This window comes from Pogoniulus pusillus, chromosome 35, assembly GCF_015220805.1.
Source record: "Pogoniulus pusillus isolate bPogPus1 chromosome 35, bPogPus1.pri, whole genome shotgun sequence".
NCBI classification, from domain to species: Eukaryota; Metazoa; Chordata; class Aves; order Piciformes; family Lybiidae; genus Pogoniulus; species Pogoniulus pusillus.
The window spans coordinates 2,415,316-2,437,518 of record NC_087298.1 but is presented as its reverse complement, the minus strand read 5'-3'; the positions used below and the strand labels follow the sequence as shown (position 1 = coordinate 2,437,518).

The window sequence follows — 22,203 nt, the reverse complement described above, 5'->3', positions numbered from 1 at the left end:
GGGCTTTGTAGTTCGAGATAGTGATCTTAAAGTCAACACTGCATAAACCTGGACAGCTAAAGAACAGAGAAGAGCAAAGTGATGAAATCTGCTCCAGAAAGCACTTGCAGTTTCCTTACTCCCTGTGCCCTGGGAGAGAGGGCTGTTATTTTGCCATTACACTTCTGCCCAGGAGAAGCCTTCCTGAACAGCAGACAGCAGGGCTGAAATCATCTGCACCGACCCTGGAAGCCACAGAGGTGAGAGCAAAGTGCTCCAGCACCCCTGAGCAGCAAAGCCTTTGTTCCAGCACACTCCTGGCAGCAACCAGGGCTGCCTGTCCAGCTCAGAACAAACCTATTTCCCTCCCTCTTCTCCCCCAAATTAACTCCATCTCCAGCTGTCCCAGCGCCAGCTTCCTGTTCAGATTAATTCTTCTTTGTACAGCCGTGTTTGATGATTTACCCAGCAAGCCAGGCACAATGAGCAGGAATCCTGCACTCCCATTAGTGCCTCTCCCCCGAGGCTCCGAAGTTTTCAGGGAAGGACATTTCCCCTGGCACAGAAGGTGCCTCCTCAGAAGGGTCACCAAAGGCCACCTGTGACGCTGCCGCGGGGTCAGCTGCAGATGATGGGCTGCTGAGCAGCCTTTGCTGCTAGTCAGCAGGGCTGGCACGGAAGCTGGCGTAGGTGGCAGCATTTATGATCCCAAAAGGTGTGTCTTCAGCTATGCTCTCCTATGACCCAAGCTCTCTAGTGTGTTTAGCAAGGCAAGGTGAGCTGTGCTCCTCTGTATGGTCCACCTTGCAGAAGGTGCAATTTTCAAGAGCCCCAGAAGGAGTTAGCCTGTGCAGCAGTCATCTGCAGGCCTGTTAGCATCTGTGATCTCAAAACCCACACCACAGAGAAGCCACCGCAGCACTCTGGCTCAGAAAATGCCAAGCACTGAGCCTCGGTGCTTTGGGCCTGACCTGCAATGGGTGAGGACTTTGTGTCTTCTCCTGGGAGCTGTTTCCCAGCCTTTGTAAAGTCACAGCAGGTGTAGCTGTACATACTACATACGAGTCGATGCCATGCACCTCTCATCCTCACACCCCAGCAGAAAGCCACAGTGTGGCAGAGGTTGTCTGTTGCCTCTGCTGTTGAGCCCATGGAGCTCAGCAGGGCTGTTTAGGCTCTTTACAAGCTCTTTCCAGAATGGAGCTTAGCTGCCTACTGTCACACCAGGAAGTCTCAGCAGCTACATGAACCTCCTCTTTGGAGGGTGAAACATTTCCTGCAGCCAGAAGGAAGGAGAGGGTGCACATCTGAGAAAAGCCCAGCCCCAGCACAGAGGGTTTAAACACCAGAGACCACAACCCAGAGAGCAACAAGGAGGACACACAACAGTCACACTGTGCTCTGCAGATGTTGATAATACAGCCCAGTGAGACTTATTTGGGCAGGTTCAGACACCAGTTATCAAAAGCTTCCACTCCAGATGATGAAGCCAACGTTCAACAACCTCAGGCTGAAGCAGCCCCTCAGGTCACCTCTGCACAGAAGGAACAGCCACACATCCCACCTCAGATTTTGGCTCAATGCTTTTGCCAATACTTACACCAGATCTCGAAGTTTCACAGAGTCAGAGCAATAAGGAAGCAGAAAAGAAGGTGTAAAACAAAGAGGCACCTTCTTCCTTCCCCTCAGCGACCAGCTGCAGCACACTGGGATGCAAATGAAATCAGGCAAAGAAGAGAACCTGGCACCTCCTCTCCAAGATGGGAGTTGTAGGGGCAGCAGCAAGGTGTAAGCGTGTCCAGCTGACAGTGCAAGAGGCCAGCACAGCTGAGCCCTCCAAAGCTCAACGCTCTCATCTTGCCCAAGAGGCACCTTCAGGAACTGGGGTGGAAGTGAGTGGGATGGGGCAAGGGTGGAAGTCAGCCACAGTTCACTAAAACTGTCTTTGCTGGAAGAATTCTGCCTGGGAGTACCCTCCAAAGTGCTAGACAGTGGTTTGCTCTGAGAGGAGTTAAACAGGCTACAAGCCTGTACTTGTCCTAGATATGCTTCTGCTCAGGAAGCATCCAAAAAAATCTACTGCAGACAACTGGGAGCGGTGCTCACAAAGGCAAGGCAGAGGCAAGCACAGACACCATCACCCAGGCTGAGCTCTCTCTTCGGGAGATGTTGCATTTTCCATTCTTTGGTCTTTTCTCCTGCTCCTAATAATTTGTTTCACAGGGAGAAGCGTGCACATGGGAGATGCAAGCAAGCAGGACAGCCCCAGGGAAAACAGCAACTCGGTTCACATCGCCACAGCACTGAGCACCAAACTAACTTGTAAACGTGAATGACTTGTTTAAGGCAGGGGAGCAACTTCCCCCTTCAGAAGATGGGGACCTAGCAGCTTGCCTCACCCCAGTGAGGGCGACAGAATGAACCAACCGGCGAAGGACCTGGGTCTCACTTGGAGCACCCCAGCCACCTCCAGCACCACCATCGCTGCAGAGACCTCTCCTGTCTGCCCACCATGCAGGTGGGCACACTCTCCCTCCTCACACAGGACCATGTGCTCAGCCTGGACGTCTCACGGACTGCTACTTCCACAACTCAAAACGTTCAAGTTCATTACAGACGCTACAAAAAGCTGGTCGCAAACGGGTGGGCAGCCCTCCCGCTGCAGACAGCCGGGACATGGCATCGCTCCCCTCCTCCCGGCCTCCTCCCACCACCCTGCCGTAAAAAATACCCACTCCGGCACTCTGCCAGAGCCGGGAGCACCAAGGCTCGGCGCTCACGGCAATGCTGGCAGCCCGTGAGGCCGCAGGGCACCGGCAGAGGCTGGATGCTGGGACTCGGCTCCTGCAGCCACCTCCCGGTGCCACCGCCCTGGGCACCCGCCAGCTCCGGAGGCTGCAGTGAAACGAGCCGGTGCTGGGCTGGGTTATTTTAGGGGGGAGGGGGGGATGGGTGTTGGCTTATTTGCCTTTTTTTTTAATGAGATGGGAGGAAAAAAGTAAGAGGAATCATAGAAGGAAACAATTCAGCAGGTTGCTGCCTATCAGCCTCGCCGCTCCCCTCCCCGGGCCGCCTCAAGGCAGGAGGTGCAAGCCGCCGAGCGCCCGCTGCCCAGCGCGACGAGAGCCGGCTCCTGCCCGGGCCCCCCGCCCCAGTCCCAGCGCCGCGGGGAGAGCAGCCCGCAGCCCGCGCCCCCTCCCCCGGAGCACTCGCACCGCTCCTGCGCCCCGCACCGCCGCGGCGGCAGCCCGGCCCGGGGAGGCCGCCCCCCAGCCCGGAGGAGACGGCAGGCAGGCCGCGGGCTCACCTCGGTACTGCAGCGAGCCCGAGAGGCGCACGGTGACGGTGCCGGCCAGCGGCTCCCCGGGGCTGTAGACGACGCGGCTCTCGCCCAGGCGGATCTCGAAGAGCTGCACCTTCCCCATGGCCCGGCCCGGCCCGCTCCGCCGGCAGCGCTACCTGCTGCCGCCCCGCTCCACGCCGCGCCGGTCCCTGCCCGGCTCCGCCCCGCCCCGCCTCCGCCCGCCCCGGCCGCGCCGTGCCGTGGGGCTGGGGCGGGCTCTGGGGCAGCGGCGGAGCGCAGTGGGGCCGGGGCGGGCTCTGGGGCAGCGACGGAGCGCAGTGGGGCCGGGGCGGGCTGTGAGGAAAGGAACAGGTGGTGCAGACTGGGGACACGGCAGCTGCCGGGGCCGGGCTGCGAGGGAAGGAGCCGCTTGCGGGGCTGAGCTGCCAGGGAAGTGGTAGTCTGTGAGCCCAGGCTGCGCTGTGAGGAAGGGAGCAGGTTGTAGGGCCGGGAGACGAGGGAAGGAGGCGATTGCAGGGCCGGGATGTGAGGAGCTGCTTATGGAGCCAGGTTATAAGGGAAGGAGCCGGTTGTGGGGCTGAGCTATGAGGCAAGTGGCAGGGTTCAGGCTGTGCTGTGGGGGAAGGAGCCGATGGTGGGTCCGGGCTGCGGGGGAAGGAGCCGGTGGTGGGTCCCGGCTGCGGGGGAAGGAGGCAGCCGTGGGTCCGGGCTGCGGGGGAAGGAGGCAGCCGTGGGTCCGGGCTGCGGGGGAAGGAGGCAGCCGTGGGTCCGGGCTGCGGGGGAAGGAGGCAGCCGTGGGTCCGGGCTGCGGGGGAAGGAGGCAGCTGTGGGTCCGGGCTGCGGGGGAAGGAGGCAGCTGTGGGTCCGGGCTGCGGGGGAAGGAGGCAGCTGTGGGTCCGGGCTGTGAGGGAAGGAGGCAGTTGTGGGTCCGGGCTGCGGGGGAAGGAGGCAGCTGTGGGTCCGGGCTGCGGGGGAAGGAGGCAGCTGTGGGTCCGGGCTGTGAGGGAAGGAGGCAGTTGTGGGTCCGGGCTGCGGGGGAAGGAGGCAGCTGTGGGTCCGGGCTGCGGGGGAAGGAGGCAGCCGTGGGTCCGGGCTGAAGGAAGGAGCTGGCTGCCCCAGCATGGGGCCATCTAGCCTCCTGGTTCTCCCTGCTCCCTCTAATCTCATCTCCTCCCTGTAATTCTCCCAGCCCAGCTGTCGCTTCTCCCCCCTCGTACTCTTATAACCCAAATTGCTTTAAGTGTCCAGCAAGAGGTAAATAGAAGTGGACCTGATGATCGCCTGGGACTGAGGGGTAAATGACATCCCCTTGTGCCCACAGATCAGCAGGGTGCAGGTGTCTGGCCCAGCCGGGGTGCCCCGGGAAGCTGGCGGGGGAGCAGCAGGCTTCTCTCCATCACACTTGCCATGCCACACACACCCCCACACCCCCCCCGCCCCGAGCATTGCGTGACAATAAAAGCCATCAGTGAAACCCACGCCGAGGGCAGCGCTGGGGACCGGCCCCTCGCGGCTGCTGGCACACGGGCGGAGGGCGCTGCAGGATGAAGAGGTGTAAAAGGACACCCAGCCCGGACCCCGCCGGACAGACAGGCAGACACCTCCCGCGGACCTGCCGTGGCAGCAGTCCGTGCGCACGGGGCTGCGGGACCCACTGCCCTGGTGGCGGTCAGGGCACCAGAGGAGTTCCTGCGCTCCCGGGGCTCCTGCTGAGACGCCCTTGCAGCCTCTCCGGTGCTCGGCTGGTTAAAAGCTCCCTCTTGTTTCCATCCTGAGAGCACCCACAGGCAAGGAGCGCTCCTGTGCTGCTTCCCGCAGCTCATCTCCTCCGCGGGGTGTACGCAGGGCTGCACGCACACACATCCACGCACATCCACACACCGCTCTGCTTGTGCTGCCCTTAGGTTTTGTTTTGCCAGCCTGTGCCAGCCGATTTTCCCTACTCTCTCTCTCTCTTTTTTTTCCCCCCACCCCCTGTAAGACGAGTTTGCAGCCTCTTTCATCAGTCTCCGCAGCTCCTGCTTAGCTCTGCCAGCAAAAATAAACACATTGAGGGGGAGTGAACGAGCCCTGCGCTGGAGCTGATTTACTGAGCTCCCCTCCCCCATGGCAAGTGGCTGAGAACTCAGGGCGAAGCACGCTGTCGAGGATACCCCATCGCTGGTGCAGCATCCTCGCTCCTGAGGGACACCCCACGTGTGGCCCTGGGGGTGGTAAAACCCCATCGCTGGTGCAGCATCCTCGCTCCTGAGGGGCAACCCACGTATGACACCTGGGGGTGAAAAGACCCCAATGCTGGTGAAGCATCCTCGCTCCTGAGGGACACCCCATGCCTGGCACCTGGGGGTGGTAAAACCCCACTGCTGGTGCAGCACTCTCACTCTAGAGGGACACCCCACACCTTGCACTCGGGGGTGGTAAAACCCCACTGCTGGTGCAGTATCCTCACTCCAGAGGGACACCCCATGCCTGGCACCTGGGGGTGGTAAAACCCCACTGCTGGTGCAGTATCCTCACTCCAGAGGGACACCCCATGCCTGGCACCTGGGGGTGGTAAAACCCCACTGCTGGTGCAGTACCCTTGCTCCAGAGGGACACCCTATGCCTGGCACCTGGGGGTGACAAAAGCCTGTCACACTGTGCCACAGCAATCCCAGCACAACGAGACCTGTGCACCTTGTTTGCAGAAGAGTTAATTTTAAGCACAGTGAAGTTGCTCGCCCAAGGTCACAGTGTGAATGGAAAGGATTCCCGTGCCAGGAGCTGAACAAAGGCGCCCGGGCTCTGGCTGTGCACGTTGTGGCACAGCTACAGTACTGCAAGGCAGGCACTGAGTGCTGAGACTTGAGGACGTGACATCTCTGCTGTGGAGAAAGGCTGAGAGACCCTAAGGCTGTTTGGTCTTCAGAGAGCTGAAAAGGGATCTTATTGTTAATGTCTGCATCTAAGGGGTAGGTGTCAGGATGGAGGTGCCAGGCTCTTTTTGGTGATGCCCAGTAAGAGGACAAGGAACAAAGGGTACGAGCTGGAACCCAGGAGGTTCCACCTCAACATGAGGAGAAACTTCTTTGGTGTGAGGCTGCTGGAGCCCTGGAGCAGGCTGCCCAGAGAGGTTGTGGAGTCACCTCTGGAGACTTCCAAAACTCGCCTGGATGTGTTCCTGTATGACCTGCCCTAGATGACTCTGTTTTGGCAGGGGGGGTTGACTAAGGTGATCTCTAGAGGTCCCTCCTAACCCCCAACATTCTGTGATTCTATGGCCCTGGCAGCAATGTCACAGCGTCAGTTTTGGGCTCCCCAGTTGAAGAGGGACAGGGATCTGCTAAAGAGGGTCCAGCAGAGGGCTATGAGGATGAAGAGGGGACTGGAGCCCTGCCTGATGAGGAGAGGCTGAGGCCCTGGGGCTGCTCAGTCTGCAGAAGAGAAGACTGAGAGGGGATCTAATAAATGCTTATAACTCTCTGAGGGCTGGGGGTCAGGAGGGGGGGACAGGCTCTGCTCACTGCTCCTGGGACAGGACAAGCAGCAATGGATGGAAGCTGCAGCACAGGAGGTTGCAGCTTAGCAGAAGGGCAACTTCTTGCCTGGAAGGGTCCCAGAGCCCTGGCACAGGCTGCCCAGAGAGGTTGTGGAGTCTCCTTCTCTGGAGCCTTTCCAGGCCTGTCTGGATGTGTTCCTGTGTGCCCTGAGCTAGATTGGAGGATCCTGCTCTGGCAGGGGGGCTGGACTCTTTGGGTCCCTTCCACCCCCTGCCATCCTGTGAGCCTGTGAGCCTGTGCCCATACACAGCAGTTTGTGAGATGTAACTGGATGGGCACAACTCAATGTATCTGATGTCTGCAGTGCCAGGGCACACACTGTTCCCTGCACAGGGCCTGGTGACATTTGGTTTAGGAGGGGTTTTGCTCACTGGAGTCACACAGATATCTGTCTTCCTGCCTCCCTCCTCATCTGCATGTGGCCTTGACTCACCCCTGTCATCTAATTGTGTGTGGAGTCACCAGGGCTGAAATTCAGAGCAGGTAAAAAAGCTCATAAAGATGTTTGCTAAACTGCAAGAGGTTCACTTTCTGGCTCTTTTGGACTATTGTTTTGCTTTAGAAAAAACGTTTGGCAGGGTTTGTGGTGGTGGGAAATCTCCCTTCCTCTGCTCTGCTCTGCTCTCCCTCCTTCTCTGGAGGCTTTCAAGCCCTGTCTGGATGTGTTCCTGTGCAACTTGCACTGGATTCTATGGTCCCACTCTGGCAGAGGGGCTGGACTCAAAGATCTCCAGAGGTCCCTTCCTACCCCTAAAGCCCTGTGATCCCCTTGCTCCAGAACCTCAATGTCCTTATGCTGTGGCCCCCAGAATTGTGCCCAGCACTCAGTACACACAGACAACTTCATGATTAACTCCTAGGCATTGGATGCTGGGCTGCATTGCCAAAGTCAGCACCAGCAGAGATAAAGAAGTCATTGTCCCGCTCAGCTCAGTGCTGGTCAGCCCAATCCTGGGGCACTGCCTGCAGTTTTGGTCTCTGCTGTAACAAAAAGAAAGATGTGAGCAGGCTGGAAAGTGTCCAGAGAAGGGCCAGGAGGCTGCTCAGCAGCCCTGCCATGTGAGGAAAGGTGAGAGCTGGGTTTGAGCAGCCTGGAGAGGAGAAGGCTGAGGGCAGACCTCATTGCCATGGAGCAGGACAGGCAGGGTGGATGCCAGGATGGAGACTCCCTTTGCACAAGCAGTCCCATGGACAATGCAAGGAGTGATGGGGACAAGCTCCTGCTGGGGACATTCCCATTGCACTCCAGAAGGAAATGTTTGCCCATGAGCACAGTCATAGGCTGGAGTCATCTCCCCAGGGCAGCAGTGGAGTTCTCTATCTTGGACAGTTTTAAGGCTCCTCTAGCCAGGGTGCTGGGGCAGCTCACTTCTGCTACACCATCACCTCGAAAGGTTGGGGTCCCTCCCAGCCTGGCATGCTGTGACTAACAGGCCTGTTCCTCTCTCAGCCTTCCAAGTCATAGAATCACAGAATCAGTCAGGGTTGGAAGGGACCACAAGGAGCAGCCAGTTCCAACCCCCCTGCCATGCCCAGGGACACCCTACCCTAGAGCAGGCTGCACACAGCCTCAGCCAGCCTGGCCTCAAACACCTCCAGCCATGGGGCCTCAACCACCTCCCTGGGCAACCCATTCCAGCCTCTCACCACTCTGCTGCTCAACAACTTCCTCCTCACCTCCAGCCTCACTCTCCCCACCTCCACCTTTGCTCCATACCCCCAACTCCTGTCACTCCCTCACACCCTCAGAAGTCCCTCCCCAGCTTTTTTGTAGCCCCCTTCAGATCCTGGAAGGCCACAAGAAGGTCACCTGGGAGCCTCCTCTGCTCCAGCCTGCACAGCCCCAACTCTTTCAGGCTGTGCTCACAGCAGAGCTGCTGCAGCCCTCTCAGCATCCTCCTGGCCCTGCCCTGGACACTCTCCAGCATCTCCACAGCCCTCTTGTCCCAGGGGCTCCAGAGCTGGATGCAGGACTCCAGGTGAGGTCTCAGCAGAGCAGAGCAGAGGGGGAGAATCCCCTCCCTGGCCCTGCTGGCCTCACTTCTGCTGCTGCAGCCCAGGCTCTGCTTGGCTTTCTGGGCTGCAAGTGCACACTGCTGGCTCCTGCTGAGCTTCTCCTCCAGCAGCACCCCCAAGTGCCTCTCCTCAGGGCTGCTCTCCAGCCACTCACTGCCCAGCCTGCATTGGTGCTTGGCATTGCCTCCACCCAGCTGCAGGACCTTGCACTTGTCTGTCCTGCTGCTGTGCCAGGGATGAAGCACAGCCTCACCTGACCATGCCTCATATCCCCCATGCTGGACACAGTCATCTCACCTGGGGGGGCTGAACTGAGCCAGGGTGCCAGGAGGCCTCAGTGCAAGGAGAGCTCAGTGCCAGGCAGCACGGAAATGCCAGGAGCACTGAGCTGTGCCTGATACCATTCGGAGGTGGAAGGCTGCTGGGTGGGGCAGCAGCAGGTTTCCCCCAGGGCAGTTAGTAGTTTGTTATGTCATTTCCACCTGCTCCCCTGCTCTGGGGTGTGTGGGTGCTGGGGAGCCAGGCCAGCCTCACAGGGTGCTGCCCAGCACCCTGGGGACACTGCTGCCCTCTCCTGCTCCCCAGTGCTGCTGTTAGAAGGGGGTGAGGAGTCCTTCATGGCATCAGAGGTTTGTTTGGGTTGGAAACTGCCTCTAAGCTCAAGTCCAATCATTAACTCAGCACTGCTAGGTCACGACTAAACCATGCCACATCTCCACAGCTTTTCAGTCCCTCAGGGATGGTGACTCACATCACTGCTCTGGGCAGTCTGTTCCCGGGCTTGGCAACCTTTTGGGGGAAGAAATTGTTCCTCATTGTCCAACTTAAACCTCCTCTGATACAACTTGAGGCCATTTCCTCTTGTCCTGCTGCTTGACAAGCCTTGGGAAAACAGACCAAGCCTGACCTGGCTCCATCCTCCTCTCAGGGAGCTGTAGAGAGCAATGAGGTCTCCCCTCAGCCTCATTTCCTCCAGACTAAACAACCCCACTTCCCTCAGCTGCTCCCCAGAAGGCCTGAGCTCCAGCACTTTCAACCCAGGACTTTGCTTAAGAGCTTTTGCTCTTGCAGCCTCTCCCCCATCCTACTGATGGAACAAATGAGCAACTTGGTGAGGGCTTTGCTGGACCAGGTCAGCCCACAGCACCCTGACAGGTCTGGCACTGGAGTAGCTGTGATGGAGGAAGCACTAAAGCAGCAGAGCAGCACAGGCAAGGCAGTTGGTCATGAGGTTTCTGTGACAGCTTGGGTGTCACCTGCCCCTGTGATGGTTTGGGTGTTCCCTGCCCCCCCACACTTAAGAAAATCGCCCAGACTAGACTCAGCCCAGCTGGAAATTGAAGCATGAAGCTTTATATTCACAGCTTAGCACAATATCCAAGCAGGTGTTTACAATGTCTGCAGCTATAGACAGAGATAGACAAGTGAAAAGTGATACAGAAACACAACAGCCCTGCCAGAAAGCAGAGTGCCCAGGAGGGGCTCCCAACCACCCTTCCACCTCCTTCCCACCCCTCTACCTTACCCCAGACTTTGCCTTATCTTCAAGGTGAATTTGGAGAATCAGCCAGGGGGGTTAGGAGCAGAAGGATCAGCAGGTTAGAGAGAAGTGCATGCAGCCAGAGCCCAAGAGCACCTCCATTTTCTGTGTTTGTGTTCTTGGTTTTCCCCATCTCAGCAAGCCCCTGAGTGCAGCAGCCATCACCTTTGCTTCCTTTTCACAGCCTAACATCTGATTCTTCTCCCCAAAATACCCTACTTAGCCTCAAACTAACACAGCCCCCACACACACTCGGGAAGAATCACCCAGCCTAGACTCAGCCAGCTGGAAGTGAAGGAATGAAGCTACATTTACAGCTGAGCACAGCTTACAAGCAGACAGACACAAATATATGCAGTTGTATACAAGTTAAAAGCGATACACAACAGCCCTGCCAGAAATCAGAGTCCCCAGGAGGGCTCCTGACCTAAACCCTCTCCCCACTCCTTCTTTGCCTCCCTTCAGAAATAACCCTCATATATCTCATGTGATGAATCTGGGGAGATCTGAGGTGAGATCATAGAATCATAGAATCAACCAGGTTGGAAGAGACCTCCAAGATCATCCAGCCCAACCTAGCATCCAGCCCTATCCAGCGAACCAGACCATGGCACTAAGTGCCTCATCCAGGCTTTTCTTGAACACCTCCAGGGATGGTGCCTCCACCACCTCCCTGGGCAGCCCATTCCAATGCCAATCACTCTCTCTGTGAAGAACTTCTTCCTAACATCCAGCCTAGACCTACCCTGGCACAACTTGAGACTGTCCCCCCTTGTTCTATTGCTGGTTACCTGGGAGAAGAGGCCACCCCCCACCTGGCTACAATGTCCCTTCAGGTAGTTGTAGACAGCAATAAGATCACTCCTGAGCCTCCTCTTCTGCAGGCTGCACACCCCCAGCTCCCTCAGCCTCTCCTCATAGGCTTTGTGCTCCAGGCCCCTCCCCAGCTTCGTTGCCCTTCTCTGGACATGTTCCAGCACCTCAACATCTTTCTTGAATTGAGGGGCCCAGAACTGGACACAGTACTCAAGGTGTGGCCTGAGCAGTGCTGAGCACAGGGGCAGAATAACCTCCCTTGTCCTACTGCCCACACTGCTCCTGAGCCAGCCCAGGATGCCATTGGCTCGGATCAGAGTTAAGGCAGAGGCAAGCACTGAGACCAGACCTCCAGCAAGGAGCAGAACTGCAGTGAGAGCTGCCTGAGCAGTATGTGAGCAGTGAGGGCCTTGGCTCTGTTTCCACTGGTTGTGTTTCTCAGCAGAAGAATGATGGACACAGCTTACTGTTGGGTTTCTTCTTTTTCTCACAGCTAAGGAGTTCATTTCTCTCAGTAAAATATTCCAGTTAGCCTCAAAGCAGCTTTCCTTGAACTAAACCACATCCACCACAGAACAGCAGGGGTTGGAAGTGACCTCTGGAGATCAGCAAATCCACAGAGGGCTCCCTGCTGTTCCAGCTGTACTGCACACACCACCAAGAGCTGTTCTGTATCTCTGCTTCTCTATGAATCCAGAACACTCTTCCATTTCCACTGCATTTACATTTGCTGCCTTTCCAAACCACTTCCCTGCTTCTCAGCTGAGCAGTCAACCAGGTCACCTGAGACTGGCACAACACTCAGCCATTTGTTTCTGGCTGACACCTCTCACCAGGTGTGCAGTCACCTCCCTGCACACCCCTCCTCTCCTCACAGGAGGCCACAGCCTCTGTGGCTTCACAGGCTCAGCTGTGTGCCAGGGAAGCAGCTCACAGCCCCCAGTCTGTCCCCACAGGGGAGGTTCTCCAGCCCTCTGAGCATCTTGGCCTCTTCTGGACCCTCTCCAGCAGCTCCAGGTCCTTCTTGTGCTGGGTTCCCAGAGCTGGAGGCAGTGCTGCAGGTGAGGTCTGAGCAGAGCAGATTGGAGGGGCAGAATCCCCTCCCTGTGCTGCTGCTCTCCCTGTGCTGCTGCTCTCCCTGCTCTGGCTGCAGCCAGCACTCAGCTGGCTCTGGGCTGCCAGTGACCAGTGCTGGCTCCTAGGCAGTTTGGCACCAACTGGCACCTCCAAGCCCTTCTCCTCCAGGCTGCTGTGAAGCCATTCTCTGTCCTGCCTGGATTTGTGCTGGGGATTGCCCTGCCCCAGGTGCAGGACCTTGTGGTTGGCCTTGCTGAACTTCATGAGCTTGGCTTGGTCTCACCTCTCAAGCCTGCCCAAGGACCTCAGAGATCACCTGCCCCAGCCCCCTTGCTGTCACTTCTCACTGTGTTTCCCATGGCCCTTAGCACAGCCACCATGGAAGCGTTCAAGCAAAGCCTGGGTGAGGCACTTAGTGCCATGGTCTGGATGACTGGATAGGGCTGGGGGATAGGTTGGACTGGCTGAGCTTGGAGCTCTCTTCCAACCTGCTTGATTCTGTGATTCTATGATTCTATGACACTGACTGCTCTGTAGTTCCCTGGCTTTTCTTTGCTCCCCTTTTTAGAATGAGGGTTGTGTGTCCCCTTTTCCAATCTGTGGGAGCTTCACCAGGCTGCCAGGACTTCTCAAACAGGATGGCTCCTGGCCTGGCACCCTCAGCCTCCAGTTCCTCCAGGATCCAAGGGTGTATCTCACCAGGTTCCATGGGCTTGCTCACCTGCAGGTTCTCTAGGTGCTCCCAAATCTGATCTGCTTCTGCTGTGGGTGGCCTTCACTCTCCCAGACCCAGCTACTTCCCTCTGGTGTGGCTCAAGTGGTTACCAGTGAAGGCTGAAGCTAAAAAGGCCTTTTCTATATCCTCAGTAGGCAGGTCACCTGTATCCCCCTGCAGTGACCCAACATTCTCTCTTGTTTTCTTTTTCCCTCTGTAAAATCCTTCTCTGTTATCTTTAACAGAGATTTTAGCTTTCCCACTGGTGGCAGTCCCACTGGTTTGATTTGAAGCTCTGGGATCTCAATGTGCTGGGAGCCTGCAGCATCTCCCTGATACACCCCATGGTTGCTCCAAACCTCCCACGTGTGAGGGCCACCAGCCCCACTTCTGGGGTCCATGAGAAGAGAGCAGTGAGTGATGAGGGACCAGGCAGCAGCTTTGTGCTCCATCCTATGGATGCTCCAGGACTCTGTGCCTTGAGACAGGCTCCCAGGCCTCATTCAGGGACTGAGAAAGAAAGAGAAAACTCAAGGGGCTGCAGTAGCATAATAAACATCAGCTGCTTCTCCTCAGAGTGCATCCTTGACTAGAGAAAGTGCTGGCTTCAGGCACCTCTACCAGAGGGACAAGCCTACCCTTTACCTAGGGACAAAACTCCCCTGCCACATCCCCTGGCAGTTTGCTGCTGCTGCTGCTCAGTCCTTTTGCTGCCTTTCAGTCCAGCTTTGGCAGGCTTCAGCCACTGGCTCTTGTTCTGTCTTTCTCTGATCTTAAAGAGCCCTTTAGTGGTGAGTAGGTTCTCCTTCTGACTCTGCTTAGACATCAAAACCCAGCACCTCTCAATGTCCTTGACAAGCAGAGCAATCTGAGCTCTGCCAGCCTCTCCCTCAAAGGGCTTTCTCCAGCCTGGCTGGGGTCCAGGCAGCCCACACACTGCCACTTGTGTGCCCATGGAAATCCACGTGCAGGAGCAGCCTTCCACAGCCAGACAGGTGCACAAGCAGGAACTGATGCTTTACAATCACAGAATGGCTGGAAGGGACCTCCAAAGCTCATCCAGTCCAATCAAGATCACACAGGAACACATCCAGGCAGGTCTTGAATATCTCCAGAGGGGGAGGCTCCACAACCCACCCTGGGCAGCCTGTGCCAGGCTTCTGTCACCCTCACAGGGGAAAAAATCTTCCCTACGTTTCCATGGAGCTTCCTCTGCCTCAGCTTCCAGCAGTGCCCCTTGTGCTGGCACTGGGCATCACCCAGCAGATCCTGGCTGCAGCCTCCTGGCACTCACCTGCACATCTTTACCAACACAAATGAGGTCACCTCTCAGGCTCCTCTCCTCCAAGCTCAAGAGCCCCAAGCTGCCTCAGGCAAGAAGGATGTTCCAGAATGCATTTATCCCCAGAAGTGTGTGCAAGCCCAGAAGAGCACCCATGGGTAACACAAGGGTGCTCCTGGCCTGCTTCCCCCCACCCCAGGTTAACCCTCACCCCTGAGGAAAGGGGTCTGGTTCAGGACCATCCTTCCTAAGCCAGATCTCTTTTAATGTTCCTCCTAAAGCCATGGAGAAAACGAAGGCAAGGAGAGCAAGCCCCCAGGTGCCCTGACCCAGCTGGCAGCCATCTCCTTCATAGGGGTGCTCTTGCTTGACTGAGTTCATGCCCAGCCAGTGCTTGGTGAGCCTCACTAGAAGGTCCTTGGAGAGAGGCACAGAAGGTATTAATTACTGTTGCTGTAATTCTAATTGCACTGCCTGGATTTCTGCTCTCCTCCTTCACTGCAGGAGCCTCCATCACTCAGTGGGGGCCTGGGGAGGAGGATCAGGGTGGGAGGCCTCCTTTTCCCTCCTGGGCAGGCTTTGTGCTCACCTGCAGGCTCTGGGAACAGGAGGATTCAGTGGCTCACCCTCGGTGATGCCAGCAGAGCTTCAGAGCTAAAAGGGCACAGCTAAAGCCAAGGGCTCAGCCCCCCAGCACCCAGGCTCTGGTTTGCATTTCTCCTTCACTGCACCACTGCCTGTCTGGGCTGAGGCAGCTGCTGCTGTGCAGCACGGAGGAGCAGCCTGAGGTGAAGGCTGCCCCAGAGAAGCTGTGCTGTGGGAGCAGAGCAGCCCAACACATGGGACCTGCCGCCCCAGGAGATGCCCTGAGAGGGCAGAGAGGCCAGGGGCACAGTGAGATTAGTAACCCTGCCTCACCTCCTGCCTTTGACCTGCTTTCACAGCTCCCTTCCCTGCCCACTTCTTTCACTTCCCTTTTCCCCTGCACCATCTTCCTCCAACAGCATCACAACTCAGCCTCCCAGGAGAACAACCCACTGGAGACCCAGGCACAGCTCTTCCCACGCTGCTGACCTTTGCTACGGTCCCTCCTGGTGGACATCAGTGCCCTGCCACGCTCGCTGCCAGGGCTGTGACGTCTCAGGAGCCACCCCCATGCAAAGTTCACAGACACACCTGCAGCACTTCCACCTAAATCCACTGAACTGCCCCCAGAAGGGGCTGAGGAGCACTGCCAGGCTGCTGGCTGTGCTGGAGATAGTCCCCAGCAAAGAGGCAGTGAGGAGCAGCCAGGGCAGAAGGCAGCAGTGTGATATCTGAGACCACCCCAGCTGCCAGCCAGAGCAGTGGATCTCTGGGTGGCTCAGCAGGCTGCTGCTGGGATTAATTCCAGCAGCCACCCCAGATGTCCCATTTCCAGCTGATAGCAAGCTGTGGGGTGGACCTTGCCCTACATACCAGGGAGGTCACCAAGGAATCCCCCAACTCCCAACTCAGGCCAGGAGAAGATGTCTGGGGAGAGGAGGTCATGCACCAAAGGGGCATCCCATAGCACCCATGCTGCTCTCCCACACCTGGCTGCCTTCACCAGCACAGGGAGCATCCTACTCCCCCTTTCATCACACACCTGCCCCTGCCCTGCTGAGAGCAACATTCTCCTGCTTTTCAGCAGTCACTCCATGTGTCCAGAGCAAAAAAAGGACCAGTAGCCAGCAAGGAGAAGCTGGGGGGGTGCAGCCTGCAGAAGAGGAGGCTCAGGGCACAGCTCATTGCTGTCTGCAGCTGCCTGCAGGGAGGCTGTAGCCAGGTGGGGTTGGGCTCTGCTGCCAGGCAAGCATCAACAGAACAAGAGGACACAGCCTCAAGCTGTGCCAGGGCAGGTCTAGGCTGGATGTTGTTAGGAAGTTGTTGTCAGAGAAAGTGATTGGCATTGGAATGGGCTGCCCAGGGAGGTGGTGGAGTGGCTGTGGCTGGAGATGTTGAAGCCAAGCCTGGCTGAGGCACTTAGTGCCATGGTCTGGTTGACTGGACAGGGCTGGGTGCTAGGTTGGGCTGGCTGAGCTTGGAGCTCTCTTCCAACCTGTTGGATTCTCTGATTCTATGTTCTGGCAGCTGCTCCTGCAAGAGTGAAGAGAGCAAATCTCTGGCACTTGCTGGAGTCAGATGTCTGAGTGAAACTATGGCTTGGTGTGGGGGCAGAGTCTGTGTGACACTGACCCCTGCAAGCAGCTCCAGCCCAGTCCTTGATGACACAGCTCAGGGTCCCCTTCTTAACAGAACCATCCCTGCACAGCATAAGTGCAGTCTAAGTGCAGAGCCTCTTCCCCACCAGCCAGGGCCTGAGAAAGGCAGAGGCCAGCAGACCAGCACCCATGGGGTGGACCAAAAAGCCATCCAGATCCAGGCAGGCAGGGGCAGGAGTTAATCTCTCAGCCCAAGCTGCTGCTAGAGCTGTGCTGTGCCTGAGGGCACCTCAGCACTCAGCACATTTCTCTCTGGAGTAAAGCTTTCCAAAAGGGTTTGCTGCCTGGCTGCATCGGGGGTGGGAAAGCAGGAGAGTGGGCACCTGCCACCACCACACCTTGCTGCTCCTGCCCTTCAACCCAGCCTGCAGCAAGGCTGTGCCAGGATTGTGCCCTCATCAGCTATTTCCCTTTCCCCAGTCATTGTTGATTAGGGTTTTCCAGGAGGTAGTAAGCAAGACTCAAAGGTCTGGGGCCAGCAGGTGAGTAACACCTGACAAACCTGCCTTGGCCTGGGCAGGGGGCATCAGGAAAGCAGTGCCACAGCAGGATTGATGTCTGCCCCGACATCAGTGCAGTGCTGCTCACACAGGGAGCTGCTGGAGACTCTGCCCATGCTAGAGCCATGTGCTGGACACCTTCTGCCAGCTGAGCTGGTGGTGAGCAGTGCAGCTGGAGGTGACCCTGACACCCATTTCCCCCAAGAGAGCAGGCAGCAGTGCTCGTTGTGTCAGCTCAGCTGTCAGAAACCAAACACACTGTCCCCACGGGGACACAAGCAGCTTGTGACAGCTCCTGCCAGCAGCTCCTGCCAGCAGCCCCTGCCAGCAGCCCCCAGCTCCATGCACAGAGCAGAGCTGCCCAGCCCACCCACACAGGTCCAGTGGGGCTCACAGCAAAGGATACACAGGATTTTGGTGTGGCCCAGGGCTGGACCTGGGTACAGCAGTGCCCTGGGGAAGCAGCCAGCACCTGCCACCACGGGCCAGGTGAAGGCATCCTCCCTGCTCTGTCTGCCTCCATGCCTCTCATGCTAGTGGGAGCTGAGCATGGTGAGCTTCTGAAGGTCCATAGCCACTGCCTGACACTGCCTTCGTAGACGAAACCTGCCAAGCTGCAGTCACCCACTTTGCCCACCCTGAAGCCACTCTGCCACCCCAGGGACCTGTCCTGGCATAGATGCCCAAAGAGGCTGAGGCAAGCAGCACAGAGGCAGTGGCACAGCCTCCAGCACCCAGGATAAAGGCAGAAAAACATCCAGTGGGTGCAGCCAGGAGGGCAGAGCCTTGGAGAAACACCCAGAGAGATCCAAGAGCTTTTGAGCCATCAAAATGAGAGCTGAGAGCAGCTCAGTGTGTTCCAACAGCACAGATAACCACAAAGCAGAGAGAGGCAGCTCAGGGCAGAGCAGAGTGAGCTGTGTAAGAGACCTGAGAGCCTTTCCCTTCCCCACAGGGCTGAGGGCAGATGGGAGAAGGCCACGCTAGGCACTCAGAGCTGGTGTAACAAGCCAGGGGACCCTTGGCTGATGGCAGTGATGGGAAAGGCCTTGGATGTCTGAGTTGACAGAGCCAGGATGTTAACAGTGTGCTCCAGCTCCCTGCAGACATGTGGGTGAGGTGGAAACATCCCAGCCCCAGTGTGGGCCCATAGCCCAGATTAAGCTCCATGGAGAATGAAGTCATCCTAGCTAAACCTCTTCTGACTGATCTCCTTTCACCCTTCTCCTTGGGGATGGAGTTTGCCTTACAGATCAGCAGCTGCCAGAGCTGTCAAAACCTGCCCTGCACTACCACACCACAGCTGCATTTCCCCATCCCCCCTGTGCCTGGGCAGCTGGAGATGCTTGAGGTGCAACCAGTGCCTTAGCCAGCAGCTGTTGCCCAACAGCAGCCAGCACCTTTGCACTCTCCTCCTGTGGGCAAATGTCCCAAGCCCTGCCCTAGCCACAGCTATTTCCACAGAGTCCTCCTAGAACCTGCCCAGCACTGAGGTTTCAGACAGCAGGAGCTCCTCCTGTGCCAGGGATGAAGGCCAAACACGTTTGATTTGTGTTATCAGGCTAGAGCTGTGCCAGCAGAAATCGATCCGCTGGGGGTTGAGCCATTTCCCCACCAGACACCTCCCAGACCACAGCACAGCTACAGCTCGACCTGTCCCTCCTCTCAGCAAGCCCTGCTGGGGTGATCTCACCACTTCTCTTCCTTGCTGCCACCCAAACACCTGCAGGAGCTGCAAACAGCTCCAAAAAAATGGTTGAAGAAGAGAGAGCCAAGAGAGCAATTTAGCCTGGAGGAGGCTGAGGGGAGACCTCCTTGCTCTCTACAGCTCCCTGAAAAGAGGTGCAGCAAGGTGGGGGTTGAAAAGAGGTTGGAGTAAGGTGGGGGTTTGGTCTCTTCTCCCTAGTAACAAGTGATAGGACAAGAGGAAATGGCCTCAAGTTGCACCAGGGGAGGTTTAGATTGCCAGGGGAGGTATAGGCTGGATATTAGGGCAATGGCCAAAGGCATCCTGGGCTGGCTCAGGAGCAGTGTGGGCAGCAGGACAAGGGAGGTTCTTCTGCTTCTGTGCTCAGCACTGCTCAGGCCACACCTGGAGTGCTGTGTCCAGGTCTGGGCTCCTCAGTTCAAAAGAGATGTTGAGGTGCTGGAAGGTATCCAGAGAAGGGCAGCAAGGCTGGGGAGGGGCCTGGAGCAGAGGAGGCTCAGGGCAGAGCTCATTGCTGCCTGCAGCTGCCTGCAGGGAGGCTGTAGCCAGGTGGGGTTGGGCTCTGCTGCCAGGCAGCCAGGGACAGAACAAGGGGACAGAGACTCAAGCTGTGCCAGGGCAGGTTGAGGCTGGATGTTAGGAGGAAATTGTTGTGAGAGAGAGTGATTGGCATTGGAATGGGCTGCCCAGGGAGGTGGTGGAGTCTCTGTGCCTGGAGGTGTTGAAGCCAAGCCTGGCCGGGGCACTTAGTGCCATGGTCTGGTTGGTTGGCCAGGGCTGGGTGCTAGGTTGTGCTGGCTGAGCTTGGAGCTCTCTTCCAACCTGCTTGATTCTGTGATTCTAAGACATGAGAAGAAGCTTCTCCACTGAAAGGGTTCTCAAACACTGGCACAGGGTGCCCAGGGAGGTGGTTGAATTCTTGAAGGTGGTTCTAAGAGGCAGAGATGTGGTGCTGAGGGACATGGTTTAGCCTTAGCCTTGGTAGAGTCAGAGAATGGTTGGACTGGATGATCATAAAGGTCTTTTCCTACCCAAACCATTGTCTGATTCTATGAACCTCATTCTCCTCCATAGGTCTGTTCCCACTCATGGCTCCATCTTTTCTCATCACCTGCAGGATGTAAGGACTGAAGAAGAAATTAAATGCCCCAGGTCCAGTTTGCTACTGCCTGTCCCCATGCCTGGTCAGGGAAGCTCTCTGGTGTGAAAACTCAGTGGGGTTTCTGCTTTCCCAGCTCCTCACACTGGTGCCCACACAGAAGGTATCACGAGGAGGAGCTGCCCCTGCACTGGGGATGTGACCATCTCAGTGTCACAGCAGCAAGGCAGACCCTGTCCAGGGCACTGAGGACTCCCTGCCCAGCCCAGTGTGGTGAGATGAACAGGGATGTGGTTTAGTGGCCACAGTGATCCCAGGCTGGCAGTTGGACTCAGTGATCTCAGAGGTCTGTCCCAACAAAACGATTCTCTGACTCTGTTCCCTGATGGAGCAGCCCTGGGGGTGATGGAGACAGGAGGCTCCTTTGCACCACTACAGCCCCAGCTGCCCTGTCTCTGAGGAGCAGGAGGACAGACCCAATGACTCCTCTGACACTCAACAAACCCCAACTCAGCCCAAATCCCTCACTCTCAAGTTAGTTGGTCCCCAGTGCTGTGAGTGCTGCCCAGGGCAACGCACTGCTTGCTCAGCCTGGCACCATCTAGACACAGAGCAGCTGGGAGCTGTCACTGCAGCTGCTGGGTCCATCTGAACCTCCCAGATTAACCCTCCCACACTTTGTGGTGTGGCCGAGGCAAGTGGCTGCCTGCTGCCAGTGCCCTGCCATGGTGACCAGCATTCCTGGAAGGCTGATGGCTGTGTCTTCCCAGCAGCCAGCCAGAGGCAGGGCTCTGGCAGCCAGCAAGACCATTCTCCCCTTCCAGCAGCTGGGGCCCAGCCCCATGCTCACACGTGGAGAGGTTCTCAGCCATGTGGGCTGGTCACCCATTGTGCATTGCCAAGCTGCATCCTCCTCTCAGCAAGACACTGCTGTCACCCAGGGTGTCCCTGAGGGGTTCCCCAAACTGCCAACCCAGAGCTAAAGCTGAGCTCCTGGGGCTCTTTCTTCCCATGCAGTCAGGGATCAAACTGAGATGGAGGCAGCTGGATGCATACCCAGCACCAGCCTGGGGGAGCTGAGGGGGTGGGTCCAGAGAGGGGCAATCAGGCTAGTAGAGGGTCTGGAGAACAGGGCTGGGGAGGAGCTGCTGAGGGAGCTGGAGGTGTTCAGCCTGGAGGAAAGGAGGCTGAGGGGAGACCCTTCTGGCTCTCTATAACTCCCTGAAAGGAGGTCAGAGTCAGGTGGGGGTTGGACTCTTCTCCCAAGGAACAAGAGAGAGGACAAGAGGAAATGGCCCCAGGTTGCACCAGGGGAGGTTTACATTGGACATGAGGAGCAATTTCTTCCCCCAAAAGGGTTGTCAAGCCCTGGCCCAGGCTGCCCAGGGCACTGGTGGAGTCCTCATCCCTGGAGGGGTTTCAAAGCTGTGTAGCTGGGGTGCTGAGGGCCTTGGCTTGGTGATGACCTGGCAGGGCTGGGTTCATGGTTGGACTTCATGACCTGAAAGACCTCTTTCAACCTAAACAATTCCATTATCTGAGCACTGCCAGCTGTGCTCAGCAGGAGTGAGGCTCAATCCAGGAAAGCCACACAAGGCTCGTGGGGGCCAGGACCAGACTTCTCCCTAACTCTTCTCCTGGCACATCCAGTACCACTCCATGCCACCTGTGCCCTCCAGCTGTGGCTGCATCCCAGCAGCAAGGAATTGCTGTACCTCTTGATGAGCTGAGAGCCTTGCAGATCCAAGGTGCTTGTATGGCACCCCCAGATCTGATCCCTGGCCTTCAAAGGGCAGGCTCAGCTTCTGAGGGCAGGAAAAACAATTCCAGTTCCGTTTTCCACAGGTCTAATCTGAAACCATTTTAATGCTCATTAAGCTAGAGAGAGCCAAGCAGCTTGTGCAGGCTGGAAGACAGGGAGGGGATAAAAGAAGTTCTTACTGACATTTTAGCTGAGGTCTTTATTCTCCCCCAGAGCTCCCCACTTCTGGCCAGCAGCTTTGGCTAATGCTATTGTTAGCAGCAGAATTGGGATTCTAATGGCCTCTTTATAACAGGATTGGAGAGGGAGGGGAATAAACCCCTTAATCCCGAAGGCCTTGACTGAATTCCAAGTGCTGGAATTTACAGGGACAAAAAGAGATCTGAAGACAGCGAAACCTGCAGGCTCCCACGTCGCTGCTCCCCATCGTGGGGCGGGCACGATGCTGGCCCACCCTGGCCGTCCCCCTCGCTGCTGTGCCTGCTGGTGGCGATGAAGGCAGCGGCGGTGGCAGCCTGGTTCGCCCGTGCCCGGCTCGGCAGCCCGCTGGAGCCATCTGCTGGAGCCATCTGCTGGAGCCATCCGTTGGAGCTATCTGCTGGAGCCATCCACTGGAGCCATCC

At 57.2% G+C, this 22,203-nt stretch overlaps 2 protein-coding genes across 2 annotated transcripts in view; both read right to left on the bottom strand.

The window, feature by feature from the left end:
• The window catches only part of ARRDC1 (arrestin domain containing 1), a 49,978-nt gene extending 46,504 nt beyond the window's left edge, over positions 1 to 3,474 (bottom strand). The window contains exon 1 of the mRNA XM_064171142.1: positions 3,287 to 3,474. Coding sequence (XP_064027212.1) covers positions 3,287 to 3,404 — 118 coding nt within the window. The 5' untranslated portion in view covers positions 3,405 to 3,474. The remainder of the gene's footprint in view (positions 1 to 3,286) is intronic.
• Positions 3,475 to 3,886: 412 nt separating this feature from the next.
• Positions 3,887 to 22,188, bottom strand: LOC135190046 (uncharacterized). Its single transcript, XM_064170938.1, has 4 exons — positions 21,993 to 22,188; positions 5,437 to 5,555; positions 4,763 to 4,942; positions 3,887 to 4,312 (listed from the first exon to the last, which is right to left on the bottom strand). Exons 1-4 carry the CDS (start codon positions 22,186 to 22,188, stop codon positions 3,887 to 3,889), a joined length of 921 nt encoding a protein of 306 aa, XP_064027008.1.
• Positions 22,189 to 22,203: the final 15 nt, after the last annotated feature.

Coding starts and splice junctions, on each gene's coding strand:
- LOC135190046 (XM_064170938.1), bottom strand. CDS start 22,188: ATGGCTCCAGCAGATAGCTCCAACGGATGGCTCCAGCAGATGGCTCCA. Junction 5,556..21,992: donor CCACGATGGGGAGCAGCGAC/GTGGGAGCCTGC, acceptor TTTCACCCCCAG/GTGTCATACGTGGGTTGCCC. Junction 4,943..5,436: donor GATGCTGCACCAGCGATGGG/GTATCCTCGACA, acceptor GACCGCCACCAG/GGCAGTGGGTCCCGCAGCCC.